Genomic DNA, 24,062 nt, shown 5'->3' with positions numbered 1-24,062 from the left:
CGATGTCAGAAACCAGCCCAATTGGGCGAGGACCTTGGCAACACCATTTACCGTCATCTTGGCAACACCATACCAGAGTTGTAAACGGAAATTGGAGCCCGTACCCGAAAGTACAAGCACGAAACCCGGCCCGAACCCGAATCGTTTTTAAGAAGCCCGTTTAGGCCCGAAAGTTTGGTTGACAGACCTAGACATTAAAGCCTCAGGAAAGACTAAGACAACAAACACAATAGACAATTGTCCTTGAACAAGCGTTTTAGGGCTGTTTGGCATTAGGTCAGGTCCAGCAACTAGCTATTTAAATTTATTCAGTCAGGCCGAATCAGGCTTGTTCTTTTTAAGAAACATAAGCCCGAACCCGGCCCGCCTTACAAATCTGCACCATACTATCAGAAAGCTGAAGGTAAGTAAAACTTAATTTGGCTAGTGATCCAGCATTTTTACACAGAACCTAACACTATATGCCTCCTTATGGTTTAAATCACGATTTTTTTACAAACAAGATTTTTTTATTGTTGCGGACTTACGCCAAAGACAAAAAAATTTTGCGCTAGAAATTGCAGCGCTACGTTGCGCTATTCAGGTCAGGAAAAAAATCCTCTAGATAAAAAAATGTTTAAGAAGTCAAAAGTATCGGTTGGAGCCTACACTATTTTTACTGTAGTCTGAACCGGCCAACCTAATACTTTTTCCACATTTAAAATATTGATCTATGTAGGACAGTATAATAGCAAGTCAAAACTTACCTAAATTTTCACAGCTAAATGCAATTTATTTGCGCTATGTCGCACACCTAGCCTTCGTACAATACTAAAGACCCCAAATGTGTAAAAAAACATGCTTCAAACGTATGATAAAAAGTTAAGAGGACCAGTAATCGTGTTTTTGCACTTCGAACGCAAGAAACTGGATTCGGGCGGTTAATCCCAACCGTTACCATCCGAAAAAAAGTGCTGATTTTGTTTCCATTTTAGCACCCGGGTCTAGCTCAAATCAGACCCCTCCTCTTTTTGTAGTCAGCTAAATTGAGAGAGCGACGCGGGCCGTCGGAGTTTGGCAGTGAGGAGTTGGCTCTGGGTGCGACGAGAGAACGCTCTAGAGACACGGATTAATATTTAATTTTGGCTGAAGAAATCACTCAGGTTGCAAGAATTTATTGTGCCCAAAACTGGGTGTCTTAATTTACTATGTATATACTAATGCGTAATCGGGCCAGAACCAGAAAATACTTCCTAAACAAGTCCAAATTAGGCCCCAAAACTAGATTAACACGATGAAATTCAACCTGAAACGCCTAACCCCCAACAAATGTATTTTAACACTTCAATTTAATGGACTCATTTTACGGAATCAAACCCTCATAGCTAAATCAGTGTTTCTCAATCCCTAATGCGTGAACTCAAACGAATCCACAAACAGTTAACCACCACACGACACACACAAAAAGTTTTGTTTTATGTTTTCGTCCAAGACCACATATTTTTTGGGAAACATTGGGTTCAATTTTCGAAATTCGACAATACCTGCGTTGGGGACTTGCAAGTCCAACGTGATATCGAAGTCGTGGGCGTCGAACAAGTCACCGGCGAGTTGAGGGGAGGATGACGTTGTTGCGCTTTTCTTCGCTTGTGAAGTCTTTGCGTCACTGGTCATAGCCTAAATATTAATATTGTAGAAATAAAGTAAGATAGGGTTTTGTCCTCTGAGTGCAAACAGTTTCTGGCTAAGCGCATATTCCGTTTTATTGCATACTATATCTAAACCTGTAGCCAAATATCTGGACAAATGACTGAAATCAGATGTGCGATTAACCAGAAACACGTGCATATTTGTGAACCAGAAGAGGGGCTTGCCAAACCAGTGTCCGACACCTCGAAACTGAACAGTGCCACTTTAGAGCAGTTAAAAAAATATTTTTTTGAAATTGAAAAACCCACAAACTTCATACTTCAACGACAACTGCTCCGTTAATGCGTTTAATAGTCTTGACTATGTTCGGCCACGAACAGTAACGATTAGCATTATAACTGGACTCATAATACTTGGGATTGTAAAGTCGAATGATATAAGGTTCGACTACGACTCCTAGTATTTATGAGCTCAGACTTATGTTGCCATTTTGGTTCATGGAATAAAAAATATCCACAACTCATTTTCAATGCAGTCCAGTTATTTTTTTTTATCCGGCTTTACATTAAAGGAGATCGGTTTAGACTTCTTGCCAAACCTCCACCTCGGACTCATTTTTACATTTTTTTTACAAAACCCGGAATTTAATTACAACTTTTTATTTACAACAGACTTTCCCAGTGTATTGTACACTTTGTTTATTACATCTCATCCCAACGCATTTCTGAACACATTTGACTCACTTCATTCCCGACATTGGCCGAAGCATGTTTTTTTCAAAATGTTTCTGCAAAAAATCTAACGACTTACATTTTGCGTCCCGTATCTTCTCTCCATTTCCTGAAGAAGTCGTTGGGTTTGTTCGCCATCTTCCGTCTGCAGAAAAAAAAAAACTTGAATAAAGTGAATTTCAATTTAAACCAAAACTTTCGGTGCATAAAATCATTATCAACCTACATGCAAGTGCATAAGATAGGGTGCGCATTGCTAAAAACTACGCACAGTTAGGTTAAGTTAGGGCAATGGATTCGATCTTACACAAACCCTGGAGGTACTGAAGTATGAAAAAAAATCAAGATAGTGCTTGAAAAGACATTTCCTTTTTGTGTTTATTGACGGTTACTGCCAAGCACACGTTAAAAAATGGTTGGTGTTATAAACCCGGTGTTAAATACAGTTGTTTTATCAAAGCAATTGTGCCTATAATTCACGTCGTTTCGACCTATAGCTATTTTACTTTGAAATAAAACCTCAATCGCTTAGGTATATGGGAAAAGGCAGTTCTAGTCGTCTATTTGGGAGCAAAGGGGTGCTATTATAAAAACGTTTTTGGAAAACACTGGTTTGCACGTACATTGGATACGAGCACGGGTTTACATCTTCTCCTGGTGAAGGGATCGGCCACTTTTGCACGGAGTTGTTTCCATTCTTCCTTACAAGCTTCCTCTTTTAATAAATTGTCTGACTTGATTCGTTCGTTGATATACCTGAAAGTTACGTACATATTTTTCTAGATTGATTTTCGAATGAAACAACATTTCAGTGAAAAAATCCGTTTCGCAAACTCACACATACAATGGGCTGCTTGATACATCAACAACATATATAACATATATATATATACGTAGCTTTGATTTTTCTTAAAATGCATGTAATTCATTTAAAATAATCGAAACTATATCAATAGAAAACCCTTTTTCCAGGTGATAAGTGTAAAAGGGTATGGTTTTCACTACGTGTTAACAGCTTTTACATAGAAATAATGAGTAGACGCCGTTCAAATTGAAATCAATATTTGAAACTGTACATCTCTTTGCGCGGCAAATCTAGGCTAGCAAAGGAATTTCATAATTTCTTACGTGATTCCGGCAATATTTTCTTGACGCTGTTTGTCGAGTTTTACTGCTCTTTCCTCTAACTCTTCCAGTTGGGAATTTAATCTCTGAGACTCCTCCCCATCTCCAGTAGCTTCCGCCATTTCTTTGGCTTTCATTAAGTTCGTTTTCCTCATAGCGTAGTTAAAAGGATTTTTTCGGAAGCGGTTCTTCTCTTTAATGATCTGCACATAAGGAAATGCCCAATAATTAACACGTCCGTCATCTCTTGAAGGAGCTTACGGCGAAAAACGACTGAAAATGATCTAATAATCCGTGTTGTGTGGGCACTACTTGTTTTCAAGTGGATTAAGTGCACAAGTAATAATTTACCCTGCAAAGTCGCATAACATAGCTTACGTTCAGTTTTAATATTGAATGGTTTCGGCTACTTTTTTATGACAAAATGCGTAAGGCTGTTACACATTCGCAAATTTTGAAAACATTATGTGTTGTTTATATTTGAGGACAATACGCTTTCTAAAAGTTGGAGTTTCTGGTGACAATTGTTTACTTACTATTGTCTTAAAACATACGTAAGGATAGTAAGTGCTAAGAGCCAGTAAAAGAGCCACCTAAAACCTACATTATTTGTTTCAGCATCAAAACTTAATCTATTAGCACCGTTTTTCGCAACTTGTACGAACGTATTAAACCTATGTACATAAGCAAACGATGGAGAATTTCATTGGACAACGGCCGAGCATTATTTGCAGTGTTAAACCATATATTTTCTCGGTATTGGGTGTAATTAATGTGTGTAGCAGTGGACTACCTTTTTGAGAAGTCTATGGAAACTTACGTACAATTTTTTCCCTTTCAGCAACTTGGGAATCATATTTTTGCGCCCGCGCAACCCGAGACGATCTCAATGCTTGGAAACTCAGTCACATTTATACGCACGCAAAAGAATGATATGAACAGATTTTGCATAATTATGGACAGAAGTAATATCACAAAATGCCTTAACGTTGCTTCTCGGTACCTATTTTTTGGAAAGTCTTGCTTATGATTTTGGAATTTAAATGGCCTCTATAGTGTCGTCTACTTACGTGATCGATGTCCTTATCGTTAAACTTAGACGCAAGAGCTTCTTTTATAGCTTTTGATCTTTTCTGTATCTCATCGAATGTTGGAAGCTGATGACCAGCTCTCATCACCTGTTACAATAAATTACACGAAAATTGGAATCTCTTCTTATCAATGAACAAAAATATTTTGTTTTATTTTTTGCGTGATTCAAAGAAATAAACACACTTTTGAAAGACTATGTAATTCTTAATGAAGGAATGAACTCAACATGTTAATATTGTAAGTTGTTAAGTTTATAGAGCTCTTCTATACAGATCGCCTTCATCAGGGTAAATAACACTGTAGTCGCATTCAGTGTAATTTATCCTAATGAAGACGACCTGTATAGAACGTCGAAAACGTCGGAATAAAATTACATTTGCCAGACGAGCTCTATAAACTTGATATTATGCCTGGTAGAAATAGCTTATATATAGTAAGGTGTTGTTATTATTATAAGTTAAACGGGGTAATAAATCTAAACAAATCAGCGGTGTCTCACTAGCACCCCATGTGGAAAGACTTAACCTGAGGAGGGATTCGAACCCACGGAACGTGTTTACCCGGGTTGCTGGCAGATTTCGAGATGCCTTAACAATACCCGGTGTAATTTAACGTAATATATACATTAATTATAGTTCGATTCACACTGGCTAATCAAGCGTATTCCCTTAGAATGTAAACAAAAGCGCAAATAGTAAAAGGGAGAAATGATTAAATTTACACAAGAACTCACTGTCTCCTTCCATTTAAAGAACTCCGTCTCGGAGAAATCGGAGTTTGAGACGAACTCGAGTCGAAATACTCGCTCCTGCTCGCCGTGACGTAACCGCAGGCCTTTATTAGTGCGAGTTTTTCCGAGCTGATAAATTTTGGCAGTTTCCACTACATCTACAATCTCGGCAATCTGAAAAAAAAAACGAATAATGTAACAAACGCAACTAAAGAAATGTGACTGTGAATTAGGAATTCCTTAAGTCGTTTAACATTTTTTAAAAGATGGTTTGTCGACAGCCTTTCTAAAGTCGCCAGCCTATAGCGCAACAGTAATGTGATATTGGATTCGTTTTATGCAAAACGGTTCAATAACAAAGTAAGCGACCAGATCTTTAAAAATATCAATGCTTTTTTTCGATATCAGGCTTTGTGTGCGTATAGATGCACTACGAAAGAAACTCCCGGGATAAATAATGTTCAAGGTTATAGCAGTTTTTTTATATTTCCTATTTTTTAAAACAGAAATTTATATATTAAGGTTTTGCCAGACAGATCCACTAAAATAAAACCTCTAAAAACGGGCTGAGCATAAAGTTATGTAACATAATAAGATTGAGCATTTACCCTGTACACTGGTCTGCCGTCGTGGTTTCCAATCCCAATACGCACAAAGCATCCAGTTACAGTGGCTCTGAAAAGTGGGAGGTGAACCCATTTCTCCAGTTTAAACCGGGAAAGTCGAACGGGTGTGAGGTCTTCTTTTTTCTGGATCTGCTGGTATTTTCTATCGTTGGATCTACAGAAACATTGTAACATTATCGTTGAATGCACATTGTTGCTAATTCAGTATTAGAAGTTCGCACAAAGCTAACGTCCAAATATTAAAATGTTTCAGTCTAATTAGGCCCTAGAGTTGGGTGACTAATTCTTCACCCACTGAGTCTTTTTTAGTTCGGCTGGGTCGTTGACAGTTAACAGAGCCTTTAGGTAACTGAAGACTTTAGAAAGATAACTGAGTGAGCACCAGTGTATTTTTCATATTCACCCTTTTGGTGTCATAAGAACGACTGTGTTGTTTAGCTAACATTACCCTGATGAAGATGCCCAAAACGTCCGACGCCAAAACGTCCGATGTTTTGTTCATATTTGCGGGTTGAACATCAAGGAAAGTTTATATTCATAGCCCTAGTATGTGTAGTGAAGTGGTGGACGTGTCAGTCAGAATACATACTTGGATAAACTGCTCTTTTCCTCGTTGTGGGATGAAGCATTGCTGTCGGAATCTGACGATTCGGATGACGAAACGAAACCGGATGATCGACTTTTCGAAATTGTGATTTCTGAACAAGTTCAATACTAGGTGAAATTTCCCAAAGTTACAAGATGGTTTAAAAAAATTTACAATGCACAATGTACGAAGAATTCATAAAATAGTCGTACAGTAGCAAGTATAACTGTTTTAAATTTTTGCGTTTTAAACTTTAGAGGGTCTGTAGGTGAACTGCTGGGTAAACCAGGGTAAATGTTTACATGGACCAACTTCCGCTATTTATCACTTATGCAAACATTAAAAGGTTACACTTTTTCTTGACCAAACAGGAGAAAATACCTACATTAGAAGGTAAAAAGAAAAAAATGCACCCTTTACAAAAGAGGACTCATAGAAAATGTAAAAAAGCAAGCTTTGGAAATATTTTTTGTCAAAAGTTACATACAATATATCAAAATATATTATCTGTTAAATCAATCCCCACCTTCATCATCATCATCTTCATCATCACTATAAACATCACTTGTTTTCCAGATCTGCTTTTTGTCTGTAAGTTTCTTTTCATTCTCAGCTAAACACAAAATGGTCGAAATAGTTATGTAAGTAGTGTACACCAAACAAAGAATGAAAATCTTGGGTAATTTCATTTATATATATAGCTGTTTTAAGTTTTAGGTTTTGGGGGCATGTGAAATAAATAAGTCATGCACATCAAACTTCAGACGGATCAACTTTGGAGAACTAACTATCTATTGTGTGTACAGTTGAAAAAGTTTGAAGTATTCTTTCAAATGAGTGGACTTTGTTTTTGTGATCATAACTTTGTTTTTGTAATCACTCACTATGTTATTCTTGTTTTATACTCCATTGTGGCTATGTTTCACCCAAAAAACTTACATTTCACATTCTGGAACTCACAGGTTATTGAAATGTCTATCAGGTGTATTATATAAAAAATGTTTGAGTCATTCTTTCTTGACAAAAACAGATTAAAACCCCAAACAGTTGTAAAAAAATAAAAATAAAATTTAGAAATACAGCAAAAACAAAACATATGAATACATTATGTGCCTTCTTTATATCAGGGGATCCATAAATAGCAGTGAAAGTGAAAACAAAAGTGAGTAACTTCCAACACCCCCACAAAAGAAACAAAGCCCTCTAAGTTAGTTTAAGCCTCATACACCTACCTGCTCTGTTTCTTTTCCTTGCTCGTTCAGCCATTAATTCATCAAGTCGAGTGTTTCCTTTCTTTTCCTCCATTTTTCTCCTTCGATCGCCACGGGCAACCAAGCTCAAACCAGCTGAAGAACTTTGGTCTGATGGCCTGCAAGAGTGTAAAGTGAAGAAATATAGCAAACAAGCATTACATTACAGTCTAATGTGACAGATATAACAATGACAATTTTAGAAACAAAAGCAAAGGTGTTTACTTACATGTGTGTTTTCTTTTTCTTCTTTTTCTTTTGCACTCGGTGCTGAAGTTTGGCAAGTCTCAGTTTCTTTTCAATTTCAAAACTACAATAACAAAAGAAGCATTTGAAACAAAAATTTGTCAAACTATATATTCTATTTCCAAACCATGTTTTATTGGTTTCATTTGTATATATCAATACACAAAAAAAACTAAAATTCCAGTTATTTTCTAACAAATTATATTCAATGCATTTTTAGGCACAGGCTGTAATCCTTACTTCAACTAAGCAGTATCAGACTTTCTAAAATACAACATAACCTTGACAACCAAGTAACGAGCAAAAAAAACGTCAGAGCAAAAGTTTAATTTTTTGTTTGTGAAACCAGAGTGTAAACCAGCAAATTTAACTGACCGTTTTTGTAAAGCTTCCCGCTTTTCCAAGCGATTGTATAATTCTTGTTCTCTCTCCTTTTCAGTCATATTCTCCAACTTTCTGCGGTCTTCCTCGTCTCCGACCAGTTCAGAGTCATATCCGTCATCAAACTCCTTTCTTAACGAGTCTTCATCAAAATCGCTGTCACCAGAAAAGTCATCATCTGAACCTGCTTCTGAACCTTCACTTGATGAAATTTCTCCTGCAACAAGTGAATATTTTGTGTTTACGTAGAAATACAAACCACTGGATGTTGTAAAACAAATTTAACCAATCAAAGAAAAAAATTAAAATATCTTGAAAACATTGTTACGCAATCTTAAAAAAAATGCACAACAATGATTACCATGAATTTTTGAACAGTGTTTTCTAAATCTTTTTGTACAAGCATAACCTAATAACCTTATAACTGCCTATGTCCACAGTGTGGTAATATACATGTGTCATCATTTTTTAAATTTTCCTTGGAGGATGTATGTCTAACATTTGGAAACACTGTTGATGTTGAATGTTAAAAAAACTGTTTTTGCCAGGTCGCAGGACAAAACATTTAGAATTTTTCTGTTTGTTTGGGCCATTATATTTGTAATTAAAAGTATTGTATTTATGTTTAAGAACTTTCAAGTTACTGATAACAGATTTTGTACATACCATCTTCAGGCGATGATCCTTTTGCCCCATTTGTGGTCTCAGCATACTCATCATCAGAAGAAGACACATCAGAAACTCTGTCTCGACTTTTTCCTTTCTTCACCTTGCCAGACTTCTTTCCAGTTTTCTTTTTTGAACTTTTACTTCCCATAGTCCACTATCACATAAAATTGCTTTGGAATCAGTCTTCATCTAGTATCCAGTACAGCATGAATGCAGTTAATCATAACCAGTTGGCCACAATTTTTATGCAACTAATTGAATTATCGCATACACCATTTAAACATCGGATTATGACAATTTTTTAAACAAATGTCTGCAGCTAGAATTTACACAGCCCTTATGCATTTTAACAGATTTACTATTAACTGGTATGTAGTTAAGCAATTAGCCTGATTCATCTGTATGGCATGGATACAACTCTTTTTACTGCGATGTGAGACATTAGACAACACAAAACTGGTATAGCTTGGAACAATGTAAAAGCAGAAAAAATGGGCAGAGGCTGCATAATAACTGTACCTAAGTAACAGACTAGTAATACCAAACAAAAACAATACAACAGATAAACAACATATCAATCGTTACCTCATCATCATCATCAGATGTGTCTGAGTCTGATGAATTTGTGGTGGTGGATTGAATTTTCTTTTGCTTTGATACATTATGCTTTTTGGGTCGCTTTGGTGCAGACACAACATCCTGCAAAAATTTATCATGTTAAACATTATCACTATTTATGCCAATCAAAAATAATTTAATGTAGCACAGGTATTTTAAGCAGTAAACAGGCGTAAACACAAAGTAAATTATTTTTATGCAGTTCCCATGAACTGTGATAATTTGAAACCATTACCACACTTTCTTAGCATATGACATATTGTTGAGTGATTTTATTTACGTTACAGAACATTGTTAATTGGTTTAAGACAAACGCTGTTACAAAATGGCGAGGCATATTATGTTTCTACCGCCAAACATAAAAGATCAAAAAAAAATTATGAGAAGAATTTAACAAAAAATTGCATAAATGCACCGACCTCATCTCCATTAATATCGCTTTCTTCGGAATCGGACACCACACGATTTCTACGTTTGCTCATTTTTATACTTAACGTACACACAAACTTACAGAAAAACAAAAAACCTTCCCACCTTCACCAGCAAAACTGAAGGATCGTATAAAAAAACTACTTTTAAGTACCATAAAGGGTACTGGTATTTTATCAGCTTTGTTTTAGTTTTCGACTTTGGTTGTATTTTTCCATTTTTAGGTTTGTTATATTTTTTTCAATATTTGTAATATAACCAGTTTGTTTTTATACCATTGTTTTAACTAACAAGTTAATTAATGTGTACTTGTAGGTGTACTGTCATGTTATGCTAAAGCTGCAGAACATTTCATAGAAATCATTTCAAAAACGGCGCAATAACTGCGCCAAAAAAGTATTGCAAACAGTTATGTATGTATTTTTTTTATAATTTTGCAACAAATATAGCATCGGAAGAATTTACTTTTTGGACATGTTGTGCCAGATGTTTTACAAAATGATTTTTACAAATATTTTCTGCACTCTTCACAACGCTTGTCTGCTGCCAACGTTTCATGAGGCAAAAATAAATAGTACGACTTAACTTAAAACCAATCCTACATCTCCAAAGTAGTTTCAACTGCATTATAAAGATTTAATGTTGAGGTGAAAACAAAAACTTGTCTGAACCAGTCAAAGCTGCAAAATGTTTCATAAAAGGTTTATAAAATTTGTGCAACTGTTTTGTGCAGTTTGCTGACAGTCCAATTTGCATGGTAACACCTTGTTTTACTTTCCGAGTGTTGCCTTTGGCATGACCCAGACAGAAAGTTTTTTTCATTGATTGTGTCCGGACGCAGTAAAAGCCTTTATCTGGAACATACACAAAGTCCTTGGGCCCTACTTCAACATCCAGTCCAAGTTGTTTTTGTGCTGTTACCATCACTCGACCAGGGTCGGTTAAAAGTCGGTCACCATTAACACATACAAAATCTTTCATCTGAAAAGTTTTAAGCCAATGCTGGAGATAATATGAATAAACGCCCCTGAGAAGAAAGATCAGCTTTTGGTCTTGTAATAGTTCGGGTATGCGCAAGTAAAAGTCATCCAATGTGTCGGCTGCGGGCACTCCAGTTTTCCTTAGTGCATAATCGACGTACTCATCAAACGTTTCAAAATCTTGGACCTATAGAATATAAGTTTACATCTAAGTACTCAAATGACTTCAATAATAATATTCTGCGAGAGAGTGCATCACATTCTTACAACATGTCAATTATCAACGCTTTATGTAAGTCAAACTTGGACAGGTCATATTATTCAAGAGCCTTTGTGGGAGTTTTTGGGAGTAGTTTAGGGTTTGATTTGAGAATATGAGATATAGTTATAAAAAACTTTGTAGGCTCCCAAGAAGTTTTGACAGTGGTAAACTTGACTTTGATTATATATACGCCTCAATGCAGTCGAACGACGTTTCTAACCAGGTTTAATTTCTTCAAGTCTTCTCGATGACTTTTGGCTTGCATGAAGTCTGAAAAGGCCCTCTGCACTGGATCACAAACAATCAACACGAATTGCGGTGTCTGTTTCATTTCTTTGGCATAGGTATCAATAATGCGCCGAGGGACGTCCTTATTTGTGAAGTAGTTGGCTGTTTTTTCGTAGGCTATTTCATTTGCAAAAACGTCGGGCAATAAAGACCTGCAAACGAAACAAAAAAAATCCCAGATTTGGGAACTGCTTTTCCAGGGAACGGGGTAAATGACGCAACTTTACCTCTTATAGAAATAATACATATATCAGACTTAATTTTGAAACTTTTCATATTCAACCTAGAACACATGCAAAAACGCCTGCATAATCGACTAAATGTAGTTATTGACTTTTTGCATACTTGTAATAATCTGTTCCTTTCTTGTACAAGTCATCGAAAAAGAAGGTTTCGGCTTGGTTCGTAGTTTTTATTCTGCTGTTGTACTTGATAAATTGACGAAACGCACCGGTTCCACATTTCTTACAACCGATACCGATAATCTGGAATTAGCGGAGTATTGTTCAAAACATAGTCAGCATTTGATTTCTTATATTGTACAAACATGCAAACATAAAAATCAACACAAAATTTTAAGCTAAATCTACATTTTTCATTCAATAGTTTAGTTTGAAAATTACCCCCGGCAGTTGCTTGTGCACGTACTTCTTGTCGTTGACATTTGTGATTTGGTGTTCGATGGTTTCTACATTCTTGTGTGGTGACTGAAAACGAAGTAGGTTAGATTACTACAGCTACATTCGCAGTAAGTTTTGAAATAATTTGAATATTTTGAGAAGAGCAAAGAAAAATTATTTGCTTAATAATCGTTTATTCTATGCAATTAATCAAATTAATAAATTAATAATGCACCGCCCTTCACAAGCATGGCGAACGTGGCACGTCATATGGTTTAAAGCAGTGGTCGGCAACCGCCGGTCCGCGGCCCGGTACCGGTCCGCAAGGGTTTCGTTACCGGGCCGTATAAATTTTTAGATCAGATGTTATAAAACGTTTGGCCCATGTATCCCGGGGATGATGAACTAATTTAAGCGTTTTTATTGCTAAATATTTGCACTTTTTTGAAGATCGGTCCGCGATAAAATTTTAGTTTCAAAAACGGTCCGCCGTGCACAAAAGGTTGCCGACCCCTGGTTTAAAGAAAAAAGGAAAATCTACTAACACCATAAGAGCACAAATCCTATTGAAAACGGTATATCTCAAAATATGCCTACGGCTAGGACTATTAGGGTTGGGAATAGGTATTATTATTAAAAATTCAATGAAACTTACCCAAAAATTAAGTTCTCAATGTAAAATTTTCAAAAACTTATTTCCCAATCCTACCCCTATTTAGCTGGTAAATAAATAATTTAGCTCCTGCGCCACCCATCGAAAATTAGCTAAATATGCGGCTGACGTGAGTTATAGTGTAAGGAGCTCTACCGAAATAAAAGGGTTCATACAACGGTTTTCACAACTGTTGGTATTAAATTTTCTTTTGTCAAGTAATCCTTATTGGCTCTCTTCACACGATGTAAACTTTTGTTTGGCAAAAATGCCAACTGTCTCTAATGAGCAGGGACAGTTTAAAAGCAAAGTTGTAAGTAACAGTTATTTCTATAGTAGACTAATTGTTTCCATGTTTGGGTGGGTGATAAAAGCTTTCTTTTTTGAAATTCTGTACTAGCAATTAATTGGATATGATGTAGGCTAAATAAAGCCCAAAACCAGACTATATAACGCCTAAAAGATATTCAAATGATTTTTTACTGCATGTAAAATTTAAAGAAATGAGTTTGAAGCCTATGTTATCTTCACCAGTTGCACAGATAAGACCTTTTAGATCTTTAGACTTACTTCTTCAACAAAATTCGGAATCGAAAAAGTATCCCATTCAGTGACTTTTGCTAAAAACAGCAAAGAACAAGTCAGGATGATTCCAAAAGGAAGCAAGAGGGATTTGTTTTCCGCGGTAAAGCTCTGTATTCGTCCCAGAACGACATTGTTCATAATGTTAGTGGTTCAACAAAGTTTAGGCATCGACTGTAGTTAAATCGACCGCTTGATCAAATCATTTTATTTTCAAACCATGATACTATTGTATTTACTGAGCAAAGGCAAAACACCAGATCCAAATTCCTTGATTGACAATGGAATAAAACAAACATATTTTATACCACCAAAAAAACTATAGTCTGCCTTTGTGTTTGCCTTTGAAATTTTTCATATTTGCTATACTATGTAGGCTACTAGTTCGTTTTCTTTCTGATTTTCTTTCTCATTGTAATCAGTACCGACAAGGTGACATTCCTAAACACTATAATGCGAAATAATCGCCCAATTAAAATCACACCATCTGACCCATCAAGGGGGAAAAACGACATTTATTCACGTTCCTGCCTATAAACACTACTTAAACTGCTTTGTAGCTGTGCCACAACAGCTGAATCAAAAGATACACTTCTCACGGTGAAAGCGTGTAGGCAATTGCCTCTGGCGACCAACTCTGCAACAGGTTTTATGTTTCGGTATTGAGTTTTTGATGAGCTTCGTATATGGTGATCAGAGATAACAGGTTTATTGAAAGCCAAATAATAGGGTATCTTTTGTGAATTGTGTAAAATGTCCAGACAAAAACCATATTGTCCAATGTCTGTACTTGATGCTACAGTTTCACATCGTTGCAACAATAAAAGCTGTTGCAAACCACATCCAGTGGTGGGATTCAAATTTTTTATCAGCCGGTTCTATCACAAAAGTTATATTTTTTAGCCGGTTCTGTTACAAAAAGTCCATTGACAGTAACCAGTAATGCTAACCGGTTCGCTGATCTCATAAAAATCCGTGAGACGGTTCTATAGAACCGGTGCGAACCGGCTGAATCCCACCACTGACCATCACATCTTAGTTTTCAGAACAGCTGAAATGCACAGCAAATACATTTTATCTTTTTATTTAAGTTTGAATTAGGCTAAGCCTTTTTTGTCACTGTGCCGTTGACCGATATAAACACAGGCTTACATGAAATTAAAAGCTTAAACGTACAATTTCCTTTAATCACAAACAATTCCCTTTAAGCACAAACACATTTTATTTGTTTTCGTTTCAATCTTAAGACTGGTTTGCTCTGTAAATGTAAGGTAAACTCTTGTTTTCAAGCTTTTTAGCCAATAAAGTATATAACACAGTAACCATCTTTGACGCAAATTAAAGCTATTAGCAAATGTGTGACAACAGTTACAGGACGTTTGAAAATTACGAACTACAAAATTGTTGGGAACTTCGGCCACGGTCAAAAGCAATAACTTCATAAGGCCCTAAAGTGGACGAAAAATACCTTAAAGCGATTTGAAAGACAAGGCGGCATGGATGGGTAATTTGTCTCTGCCGGAACAAAAACTAAACCAGAAGCCCTAAAAACAATAAATATATTTATACTCAACCTTAACCTAAACCTATGTGACAAGCGGTTGGACTACCAACTGGATTTGTGACTGGTCTGTTCAGAATGCCGCGGGCAGCCACAACAGACGGTGTTCAGTCTATAATGGGGTCGGTTAGATTCAGCACCTATATCCACTGAGGCTATTCTGTGTATAGTTGCAGTGATTGTTTAAAAATGAAGTCTGGTTTCAAACTTATAGTTGCAGTGACAGTCTTAATTTTAACTGTGGCTTTAGTGTTTTCTGAATTTCGTGAGTATATGGACTTAATGGTCGAGCAAAAGATTCCGGCAAAAAAGGTAAACATTTTTTGACAGTAGTACAAGAGTTGCTCGTGGCTATAACTGCTTTGAAACAAGCTGGTATGAAGAGGTTTTGCAGCATTAGTACTGCAAAAATACAAACTTTTTGCGGATAATTATGCTCTTATTTTAAGCTCACGTTTGTAGAGAAAATTGATTGCATAAAGATGTTTTTTTCTTTCCTCAAACATTTGTATAATTTTATGAAATCTCACTAAATGTGCTGTTTTGGCAGTTTGTACGATAACTTGAATATCAAAGCCTTGCCAGAAGGGCTATATTAATAGCATATGCAAACAAATAAGTTACCTAAAAATGCCAATTAGTGCTTTGTGCTTGATATGGGTAAATACCGAACCGTAAGCGACATCAAAGAACAATGCGCAGTTCTATTTAAAACTAATTGCTTTGATTTCATTCATAAACCAATTTCCCTCGCTTTATGAACTGGAAGCAGAAACATTCGACGTCAACGCCAATAGTTGCTTTGTTTGTAAAGGTGACTTTTCAAATACCTGCTGCGGGCCTTTTGTGAACGGTTTCAGGCCAAAATTAATTGTATTAAACCCCATACACAATATATTCTTCAGAAACTGTTTGCTGAATCAAATCATTTCCATCAACAAGCAAAGAAAACCAATGCAGAGAAACCGACGCTTCAGCAAAGATTGCCTCAGGTTTTTTTAGCAAAACTTGCATGTTATCTCTACTATTGTAACTATCAAGCACAATTAATTTTTTATGCATTTGTTTAAACTTCTGCTTACCGCCTTGTTTAGGCTATGGTAACAAAACCAACTAACGTTGATAATATTAGTTAATGCAATACTTGCAACATGTTTACCGAAATTCAAATATCCAACAAATGGCAACATTGGCTTTAAAAAGTGTTACAAGTTACAACGAAAGTTGCACTGTGAATAAAGATTTGTTAACTTTTCAGATTATCGGAATCGGGAGTAAGAAATGCGGAACAGGAGCGTTCCGACAATTCCTGAGTTTCCACAGTCAAATAAAGTGCACTAAGATCGACGAAACTCATTATTTTGACGAGAAATACAGCAAGGGAGTCGATTTTTACAAGTTGGTTTCGTTGTCGTAAACCTCATTTACGAAAGGGATAATAAAGTTACTAATAATAAAGGTTTTAAGCGGCTACGACTCAAACAGCAAAAAAAGTGAAAAACGTACGAATTGAGTAGCATTTGCATCAAATAGTAGCTTGTATCGTTTTCACAGAGAGTTCATGCCATGGACAAAGGCGAATGAAATCACCTTCGAAAAGACACCCAAGTACATTGTAACAAAAGAAGTCCCCCAGCGTATTATTCAGACTTACACTAAAGAAGGAATACCGACTCCTAAGTTTGTGTGGGTGGTTTGTGATCCAGTGCATAGAGCTTTTTCCGATTTCACCCAAGCTAAAAGAAATACTGATGATCCGAACAAGTCAATTTTGGTAAAACGTTTTTTTAGTGTGAATTAGTTTTCTGTTTCGTGAAAAATGATAGATGGGTTGGAACACGCTTCTGTTTTTCTTTTAAATTCAGGTTGGGAACTATGAAAACTTTGACGAGTATCTCACTGCGGCGTTAGCAAAAATTAACGCTTTTGCGCCACTCAGCGGCAATGTATACGATTTCTATGAGCAAATCGAATGGCTTTACGAAGATAGAGAACTTCGTTTTCTGCTGCGCGGCGTATATTCCTACTATTTTCAACAATGGTTGAAATTCTTTCCACTCGAAGATTTTGTGATAGTCAAGGGCGATGATTTGGTTGTTAATCCCGGAAAAGTTATGGTGGAAGCACAACAGAAACTGGGTTTAAATGTAGAGATAAAATCCAAACACTTCGCCTATGTTCCCGAAAAGGGACTTTATTGTGTGAAAATAGACAGCAATAGGAATAGCTGTCTTGGTGAGGGCAAAGGGAACACCAGAAATTTGGTGAACGGTACAGTGGTCCAGTCTGGCCTTTCGGATGATGCCAAAAGAAAACTTGAGGAGTTTTACAGACCATTTATGAAACATTTTCGCCAACTTATTTAAATGTGAAATTTTTACCACAGAAACTATATGCAAAAATTATTTCCTCTATCACTTCAACACGCCGAGCTTACCTATACATTTTTTCAGGCATGAAAGCAAGTAAACCGTATAGGCTACTGACTAAAACATTGAACACAATGGTTTGCATTTGTATCAAAGTGTGTTGTTCAATTGCGTTTAGACGTAGAGTTAGTAACTTTTTTGGAATTATATTTGTAACACACTATGGGCGTTGGTTTCAGGTCATCCAACTCTAAAAAATACACACCAAACTCTAATCCGTCTCACAAACTTATGTCAGCAAACATCGCAAAACATATAAAGCACTAAAACCACAAAGTGGCGCCAAAGAGTTAGCTAGGCAGATACAACGCCCGGAGGAAGAAAAATCGATTGAAGGGGTCTCGAGAAAGGTAAAGTAAATAGAGGTCAGGGTCAAGCAAATGAAAATTGAAAGGAGAAATCGTGCGCGGATAAACTACGTCCGGGAATTGACGTCTTACCCCTACGTCACACGATGAATAATTCATGATTTTTTTTCTTTTTGCACGAGCTTTACCACTTAATGAGTTTTAAACACATGACCTCGGGTCAAAAACAAAATGCACGATCACGAACGTTTCCTTTACAGTTTTTACTAGTCTTTTTTTATCAACACTGATAAGAAGAGCACATATTTATCATTGGGATCAGGCTGGATTTATGGGTATGCTTTACAGCGATTACAACATCTTACCATTTAAATAATAGTACGTAACCCTCATCAAAGGGGTCATGTCGAATCAAACCCGTCTCCCAAGCATTCCTAATGCAGCAAGAGGGCGGGCTGAAAAATCTTATCAAAACGCGGGGTTTATCAAAGGCCCGACTAGGGCTAGCGCTTTACAAACTTGCAGCATTATATAGGTATAAGCTCCCGAAAGTCGAAACATAGACATCTCTGCCAGCCTCGTATGCTGCACATATCAGCTTCGTAGTCCAAGATCGCTGATTATAGTCAGCTCGACCATCGGTCAACTAAAAGGAACATATCGTATCCCATTGCAGAACAGATTTTTTTCGGGGCGTGGCCCTTCATAAAGGCACATTTTTCGTCCCATACCTCGGTGTTTTAATCAAACGATCTTGTATAAGACCTTTTTATCATTCTGTAATGTGAAAGTGGTTATAAACGGGTGAAAGTGGTTATAAACGGGTGTAACTGATGTCACCTCCCATATGGCTGATGATGACAAAGGTGTTTGCTGAAACTTGTAAATAATAAAGCATGTTGCCTTTTCCGTGTGTTTTGTGTTGTAATTTTCCTCATTAAACTTATGAACAGATCCGTATAGGCCAGTGCTCTTCAACCTTTTTGGTCTTGTGAACCCTTAAACTTGTTGTGACGAACTCATGCACCCTGTTTACTTAAAATCAAAACTGTTGATGTAAACATTTTAGATCTCAAACTTTTGACGTAAATTAAGGTCAATCTGCACTGTGTGCAAAGCGTCTTTTGAAGTAGATATACGTCGACCGGACTGAAAGTGTTAGACATCAACATTTTAAAAAAATGAAAGATTTATTTATACATCAATTGACACCTACACCCTTTTTCTAATATCCTGAAGGTCAAATATTAATGGTTCATAAAAAGTTTGTGATGCACCCTTATATACCCGTTCGTACTGGTGCACGCCATGCATATTTTGGTGCACCGTGCACACCGGTTGAAGAGCACTGGTATAGGCTATAGTGATCCAAACTTGTACAAAGTTAGGCCTACAGCTTTTTTGCCCGTTTTTAACATTATGCTCTGGCTTCTAACGTTACGTAACTAATAGAGTTGGTCAATTGCATGCGAAACCCTCAGTCGATTTTTATATTTGCCACATGTGGGAACATAATGTTTTTCTAATCCAAATCTCGCATATTGATTTGTATCTAGTGGTCGTACACGGATTTGGCGTCTTTATGACAATTTGAATTTCGCAAGCAATCTAGGGCGATCAGCAGTGCTTGTGATACGCATAACCGCTCTCATTTCGGATCACGTGACTTGTAATCGCTTTTTAATCATTCTAATCCCTAAATGTCGGGTTTAAACTGAAGGCTTCCTGTAATTTTCAATTTCACTTTAATCAATCGGATTTGGTGAAATTGCTGCACAAATATTGCTGAGTGAGAGGTCAGGCCCTTTTTGGCTTTTGAAGAAAACAGGGTTGTTATTCGAGAGACAAGACGGGTGTACGGTTCACGATTTTAACCAACGACGGAATTAGGCCTAAAATTTGTTGGAATTGAGGAATAATCGTTTCCAAGTGTAAAGCCAGGCCCGAAGGCCCCTAAAGTTGGTCGAGTATATTCGTATACGTGTAAGTGCTGGCGAAAATAGGGAACGGTTGATATAGATAAGCGTTAATTGATTTTAAAGCAATTTGGCTTAAAATCAGAACGCCAAGAATACTGAAAAGAGTAATAAGGTGCTGTCTACTTAAAAATGGGAAGTTCCTTTGAATTATTTCCGCTGCACAGCCTTGAGCGTCAACAACATTTCTCTCGGACCAATCAGCGCGCGCCACGTCACAAGGGGTGTTTTGGCAAATCGAAAAGAAAATTTATTCGCGAAAGGTCACCTCAAGACAAGAGAACAAATAGGCTGAAAATCTCACAAGATCGATTTTTTCTATACTGTTGCCAAGCTGGGTGATTAGCAATGATGAAACTTGGGTCAACCTGTTGCAATCAATGTCAAATCATTGTTACATTACGGAAAAGCGCCCCTGGGAGTTGAATATTGGCATAACATGACACGACAATAGTGACCCCTTAACAAGCGTTATATGAACATGGTTGTAAATTTTAATAAGTCATCAATTTTAAAAAGTAATTACCAATTTTGCGGCAGTGAGTTTGATTTAATGAATGTTTTTGGGACGACATGTAAGGCAAAACAACATACATATCACAGTATTTTAGCGAAGGTTTGCGAATCCTTGAAAGTTAAAATCAATGGCTTCCAAGCCGGAGAGAATTTTGAATTTAAGGAGAGGAATTTACTTATTTTACATGTGGTTTGCAAATGGACACTAAGCTCTGGGAATATGACTTGCGAAGTAAATAAAAGATCCAATTTTGAATGATCTTTGTATGGTTTCACATTTTGGGATCAATGTAATATATTTAAGAGCAATGAAAATGTTTAGAATTGCAAAGAGAGGAATTCGTCGAAAGGTTAGGAACCACTGCATTAATTGACGAAATTAAACAAAGAAACTATTGCACGGAATGGACGTCGCTTCAGACCCATTGTGTGCATATGCTCCCAGGCGTTGACCGCCCGCCGAGGATACAAATCAAACAAGCAAACTGTAAGAAAGGGGTCTATGGCACAAGGTGGAATAGAAACAGTGCACAGTACGTGGTACCGTGCAGTAAACATGTAGCTCACTAATCCAGATGAGACATTTAAATGCCTTGGTTTAGACAAAAGGTCAAAAATCCAAAATCGATACTTTTAAAGCAAAACAAGAACTGTACGCTGTCAATCTTTTACCATAACACATCCACATATTGTAAGTTGACCCTATACCTACAAAAAATATTTGTAATTGATTTTCGGGAACGTGATGATCATACAGAAAAATAGACAATTTCACAGTTTTTAATCTGTACTTTCAGTTTTTTGTGGTTCTGCAGTATTATCTTCAGTTGTTTTGGAACTTGATTCAATTAGTGCAGCTTCGTGTGTTCTCCTCGCATCGGCATAGCGTTTCTTTGTGGCATCGAGTTTGTTGCGTAGAGTGCATATTTCACAACTTACGTGGGCAGCTGAAATTAAAAGAACATCAAAAATTAATATCACCAAGTCAAGTGGCAAGTATTACTGTTTCTTACCCTTTGTAAAAGCAGTTTGGGCTTGACGCAAACTTTGAGGGGCCAAGACGGCGAACCAACGAAGAGGATCTGTTGAGGATACTTTAGGTTTTTCCTTGACTTTCATTTCTTGAAGAAGAGCGTCCAATTCTTTGTCATCGTCTTCAGGGCTATCTGGTTCGGAACCTCTACGCCTTCTACGCAATTCAGTGCTGTCTGTCGGCTCTTGGCTTTGAGATTCGTAAAACTTTGAATTTACGCACTTTAAAATGTCCCATTTCTCTTCAGTGTGGTCGCCGTCGCTTTTGCTATTAAAAAAAACTGTGTTATCAACCGACGATACATATTTTTACATTTTGAATTGGATTTGTTACTTACGCATTGCTTAAAAGTTACCTGCAATCAACAAATAAGTTTGGAGTCATTTCTGCCGCATAGTGAAGTTTAGATACTCGGTCCACCCCTAACGCATATCTGGCTTTAGCAAGACACAAGAATCCGTCTTGAAGGCATTTTTCCTGTTCCTGCTTTTTTTCGTGAATTTCGGCAACCAATTCAAGCAGAGTTAAACAAAGAAAATCTAATTCTCTTTCCTTGTCAGCAGCCATCTGTGGTTAGTTAATCTGAAAAGAGACGGTTTAATGAGCAAAATATGGACACACTTCTGTTTAGAACAATGATCAAAAATAGAAATATAGATAAAAACTCAAATAATTTAACTGTATGTATTTTCAAGATGTATGGATGGTGCCAGTAAGTAACAGTTCCAAAAAATGCAATTGGACTTTTACATAAACATATAATTGCACAACATTCATGTCCAAACACTGGGGTATTAAAACCTAAACTAAAAGTTATAACTGAAAGTGAACACATTTTTTGAATGTAAGTCAGTAATGATCACCAAAGAATTTTATCTGTCATTTCAAAAAACTAAACAATATTTATAAGTTTTGATGAAACCTAGTCCATCGCAATATATTTTAAACAGGTTAATGATAACTAAGTTCCAGCAGTTGACAAATCAAAAGACAATAATGAAGTAAAAAGAAAGTTTCTCTTAAAAACACAAACACAACAACACAAGAACTGCATGAGACCATAAAAATAAAGGTAAAAAAGTCCAGCGACCAAATTGTTCACACCATTCATGGTCCTGCATCAAATAATATTCAGTGTCAATGTGAAAAAGGAAGTCTAATCCTCATCACTACTATCCCGTTTATCAGGGTTATTTTCCCTGGCCTGCACTCCACCGCTTTGACTATTTCCAGGCAACAAACTATAGCTGTGAAGAAACTGTTCTACATCCACAGCAAAAAAGTCTTCTCCAAATATATCAGTGAGATGAACAAAGTTTCCGATGATTTCATTGTTTTTGTATGCCAAGAGTGCTGGAAGGGCATTGTTTATGAATTCCGATGAAACACGAGCATCAGTGGCCTTTATGCGACAGAATTTCACAGTGCGATATTCCTTTGACAAAACCTACAAAAAGCATGGATTGCATTTTAGTCTTTTACACATTGGACTGTACAAAAAGTGACAATAGAAAAAGTGTTAGCAATGGTTTGAAAGGAAATACATACCTGCAAACATCCGTTCATAGTAATGCACCCAGGGTGGTTCTCATCATATATGTGAATAATGATAGTCACAAAGCGTTTCTCATTTTCAATTTCCTCCACATAATTAGATGCATCCAAATCAGTTAACTGCAAACAAACAAATTAGCAAATTGGACACAACAACATAGTTAAACAAAAGCTGCAGCAACCATTAATCTATAAACTAGTTTTGGATCACAAATACACAAACTATATGACAAATAACATATTATATTTTTTCATTTGTAATTTTTGGTACCAAGTATAATTGTACTGACTGTGTTGACAACTATAAGTTTTGGCCTATGAGAAGACAGGCTCAGGCAAAATATATATTTTCATTTTTTTCATTTGAAGTTAAGAGAATTTTTTTAATCTACACAAATAGTGTAAACTACATTACATTTAAAGCATAAAAATAATGAGATTATAGTTTTACAGTGTTAAAATGTAGTCTCTTTTTTAAAAAGAACTTTTATCATCTGGTGAGTTTTGCTATTAATTATCAGCTTAAGTTTTGCAGAAAAAACAAACAAATAATTAAAAATGTTTGCAAGGCTAAATGTGATTTGGTACCAAATTTAGTATGTACTGTTAAGATTTTGAGATCTCCAGACCATTTACAACCATTGTCAACTATAATCAACATACCTTTCCGAAAGTTATGCCAGCCCATCTTGATGCAAACTTGTGTTGCAACTCAATCATCCTCTTTTTGTTGTAATACTCCAAAAACTTCTCATCTTCTTCATCAATATCTTCCGACTTGTCAGCATTCGGATCACATGTCATCGACAGTTTTTCCACAAGTTTCTTGCGCTCTATTTCTTCCTTCCTTCGCTTTTCCATTGCCATACGTTGGTAACTTCTCCAGTCTTCAATGACCCCTTTTGGGCCTGTTTGAATTACCGATTTGCCATTAGATGGTCTTATTGGAGCAGTGTTAGTACTTGGGGTGCTCACTGTATCTTTGTCATTGTCTTCGTCCTCTGAGGAACTGCAATAGTAGTCCACCTTTTCACCTAACATTTTGTCGTCCATAGAACTCAAGGCCATTTTGACTTTGTTGCTGCTCCTGGGGTTGCTAAAACCAAATGAACCTGGTACGCTCCTATCACGTTTCAATTGAGTCAGCTTGAAGCGTCACAAGACAATCGCGGAAACGCTCAACAATGCG

General features: G+C 36.6%; 5 protein-coding genes across 5 annotated transcripts; 1 reads left to right on the top strand and 4 right to left on the bottom strand.

Moving 5' to 3' along the window:
* Positions 1-747: 747 nt before the first annotated feature.
* On the bottom strand, positions 748-10,258 carry LOC145237540 (RNA polymerase-associated protein RTF1 homolog). The gene is made up of 16 exons (XM_080100445.1): positions 10,103-10,258; positions 9,651-9,764; positions 9,063-9,219; positions 8,391-8,613; positions 7,999-8,079; positions 7,752-7,888; positions 7,046-7,132; positions 6,523-6,631; positions 5,916-6,087; positions 5,311-5,481; positions 4,556-4,663; positions 3,489-3,688; positions 2,984-3,116; positions 2,440-2,505; positions 1,524-1,656; positions 748-1,095 (listed from the first exon to the last, which is right to left on the bottom strand). Exons 1-16 carry the CDS (start codon positions 10,163-10,165, stop codon positions 989-991), a joined length of 2,061 nt encoding a protein of 686 aa, XP_079956571.1. The 5' UTR covers positions 10,166-10,258; the 3' UTR covers positions 748-988.
* Positions 10,259-10,734: 476 nt separating this feature from the next.
* Positions 10,735-13,789, bottom strand: LOC145237541 (heparan sulfate glucosamine 3-O-sulfotransferase 3B1-like). The gene is made up of 5 exons (XM_080100446.1): positions 13,485-13,789; positions 12,266-12,349; positions 11,988-12,127; positions 11,575-11,794; positions 10,735-11,279 (listed from the first exon to the last, which is right to left on the bottom strand). The coding sequence occupies exons 1-5, from the start codon at positions 13,635-13,637 to the stop codon at positions 10,749-10,751; spliced, it is 1,128 nt and encodes a 375-aa protein (XP_079956572.1). The 5' UTR covers positions 13,638-13,789; the 3' UTR covers positions 10,735-10,748.
* Positions 13,790-15,144: 1,355 nt separating this feature from the next.
* LOC145238607 (heparan sulfate glucosamine 3-O-sulfotransferase 1-like) lies at positions 15,145-18,703 on the top strand. Its single transcript, XM_080101827.1, has 5 exons — positions 15,145-15,369; positions 15,963-16,049; positions 16,316-16,455; positions 16,612-16,831; positions 16,923-18,703. Exons 1-5 carry the CDS (start codon positions 15,247-15,249, stop codon positions 17,421-17,423), a joined length of 1,071 nt encoding a protein of 356 aa, XP_079957953.1. The 5' UTR covers positions 15,145-15,246; the 3' UTR covers positions 17,424-18,703.
* Positions 18,704-19,997: 1,294 nt separating this feature from the next.
* On the bottom strand, positions 19,998-21,887 carry LOC145238609 (vacuolar ATPase assembly protein VMA22-like). Its single transcript, XM_080101829.1, has 3 exons — positions 21,675-21,887; positions 21,300-21,586; positions 19,998-21,233 (listed from the first exon to the last, which is right to left on the bottom strand). Exons 1-3 carry the CDS (start codon positions 21,884-21,886, stop codon positions 21,067-21,069), a joined length of 666 nt encoding a protein of 221 aa, XP_079957955.1. The 5' UTR covers position 21,887; the 3' UTR covers positions 19,998-21,066.
* A 13-nt stretch (positions 21,888-21,900) lies between these two features.
* LOC145238608 (phosducin-like protein) lies at positions 21,901-24,059 on the bottom strand. The gene is made up of 3 exons (XM_080101828.1): positions 23,537-24,059; positions 22,868-22,993; positions 21,901-22,766 (listed from the first exon to the last, which is right to left on the bottom strand). Exons 1-3 carry the CDS (start codon positions 23,939-23,941, stop codon positions 22,476-22,478), a joined length of 822 nt encoding a protein of 273 aa, XP_079957954.1. The 5' UTR covers positions 23,942-24,059; the 3' UTR covers positions 21,901-22,475.
* Between the last annotated feature and the right edge of the window lie 3 nt (positions 24,060-24,062).

This window comes from Phallusia mammillata, chromosome 7, assembly GCF_965637545.1.
Source record: "Phallusia mammillata chromosome 7, kaPhaMamm4.hap1.1, whole genome shotgun sequence".
Classification (NCBI taxonomy): domain Eukaryota; kingdom Metazoa; phylum Chordata; class Ascidiacea; order Phlebobranchia; family Ascidiidae; genus Phallusia; species Phallusia mammillata.
This window is presented reverse-complemented; position numbering and strand designations above follow the sequence as displayed.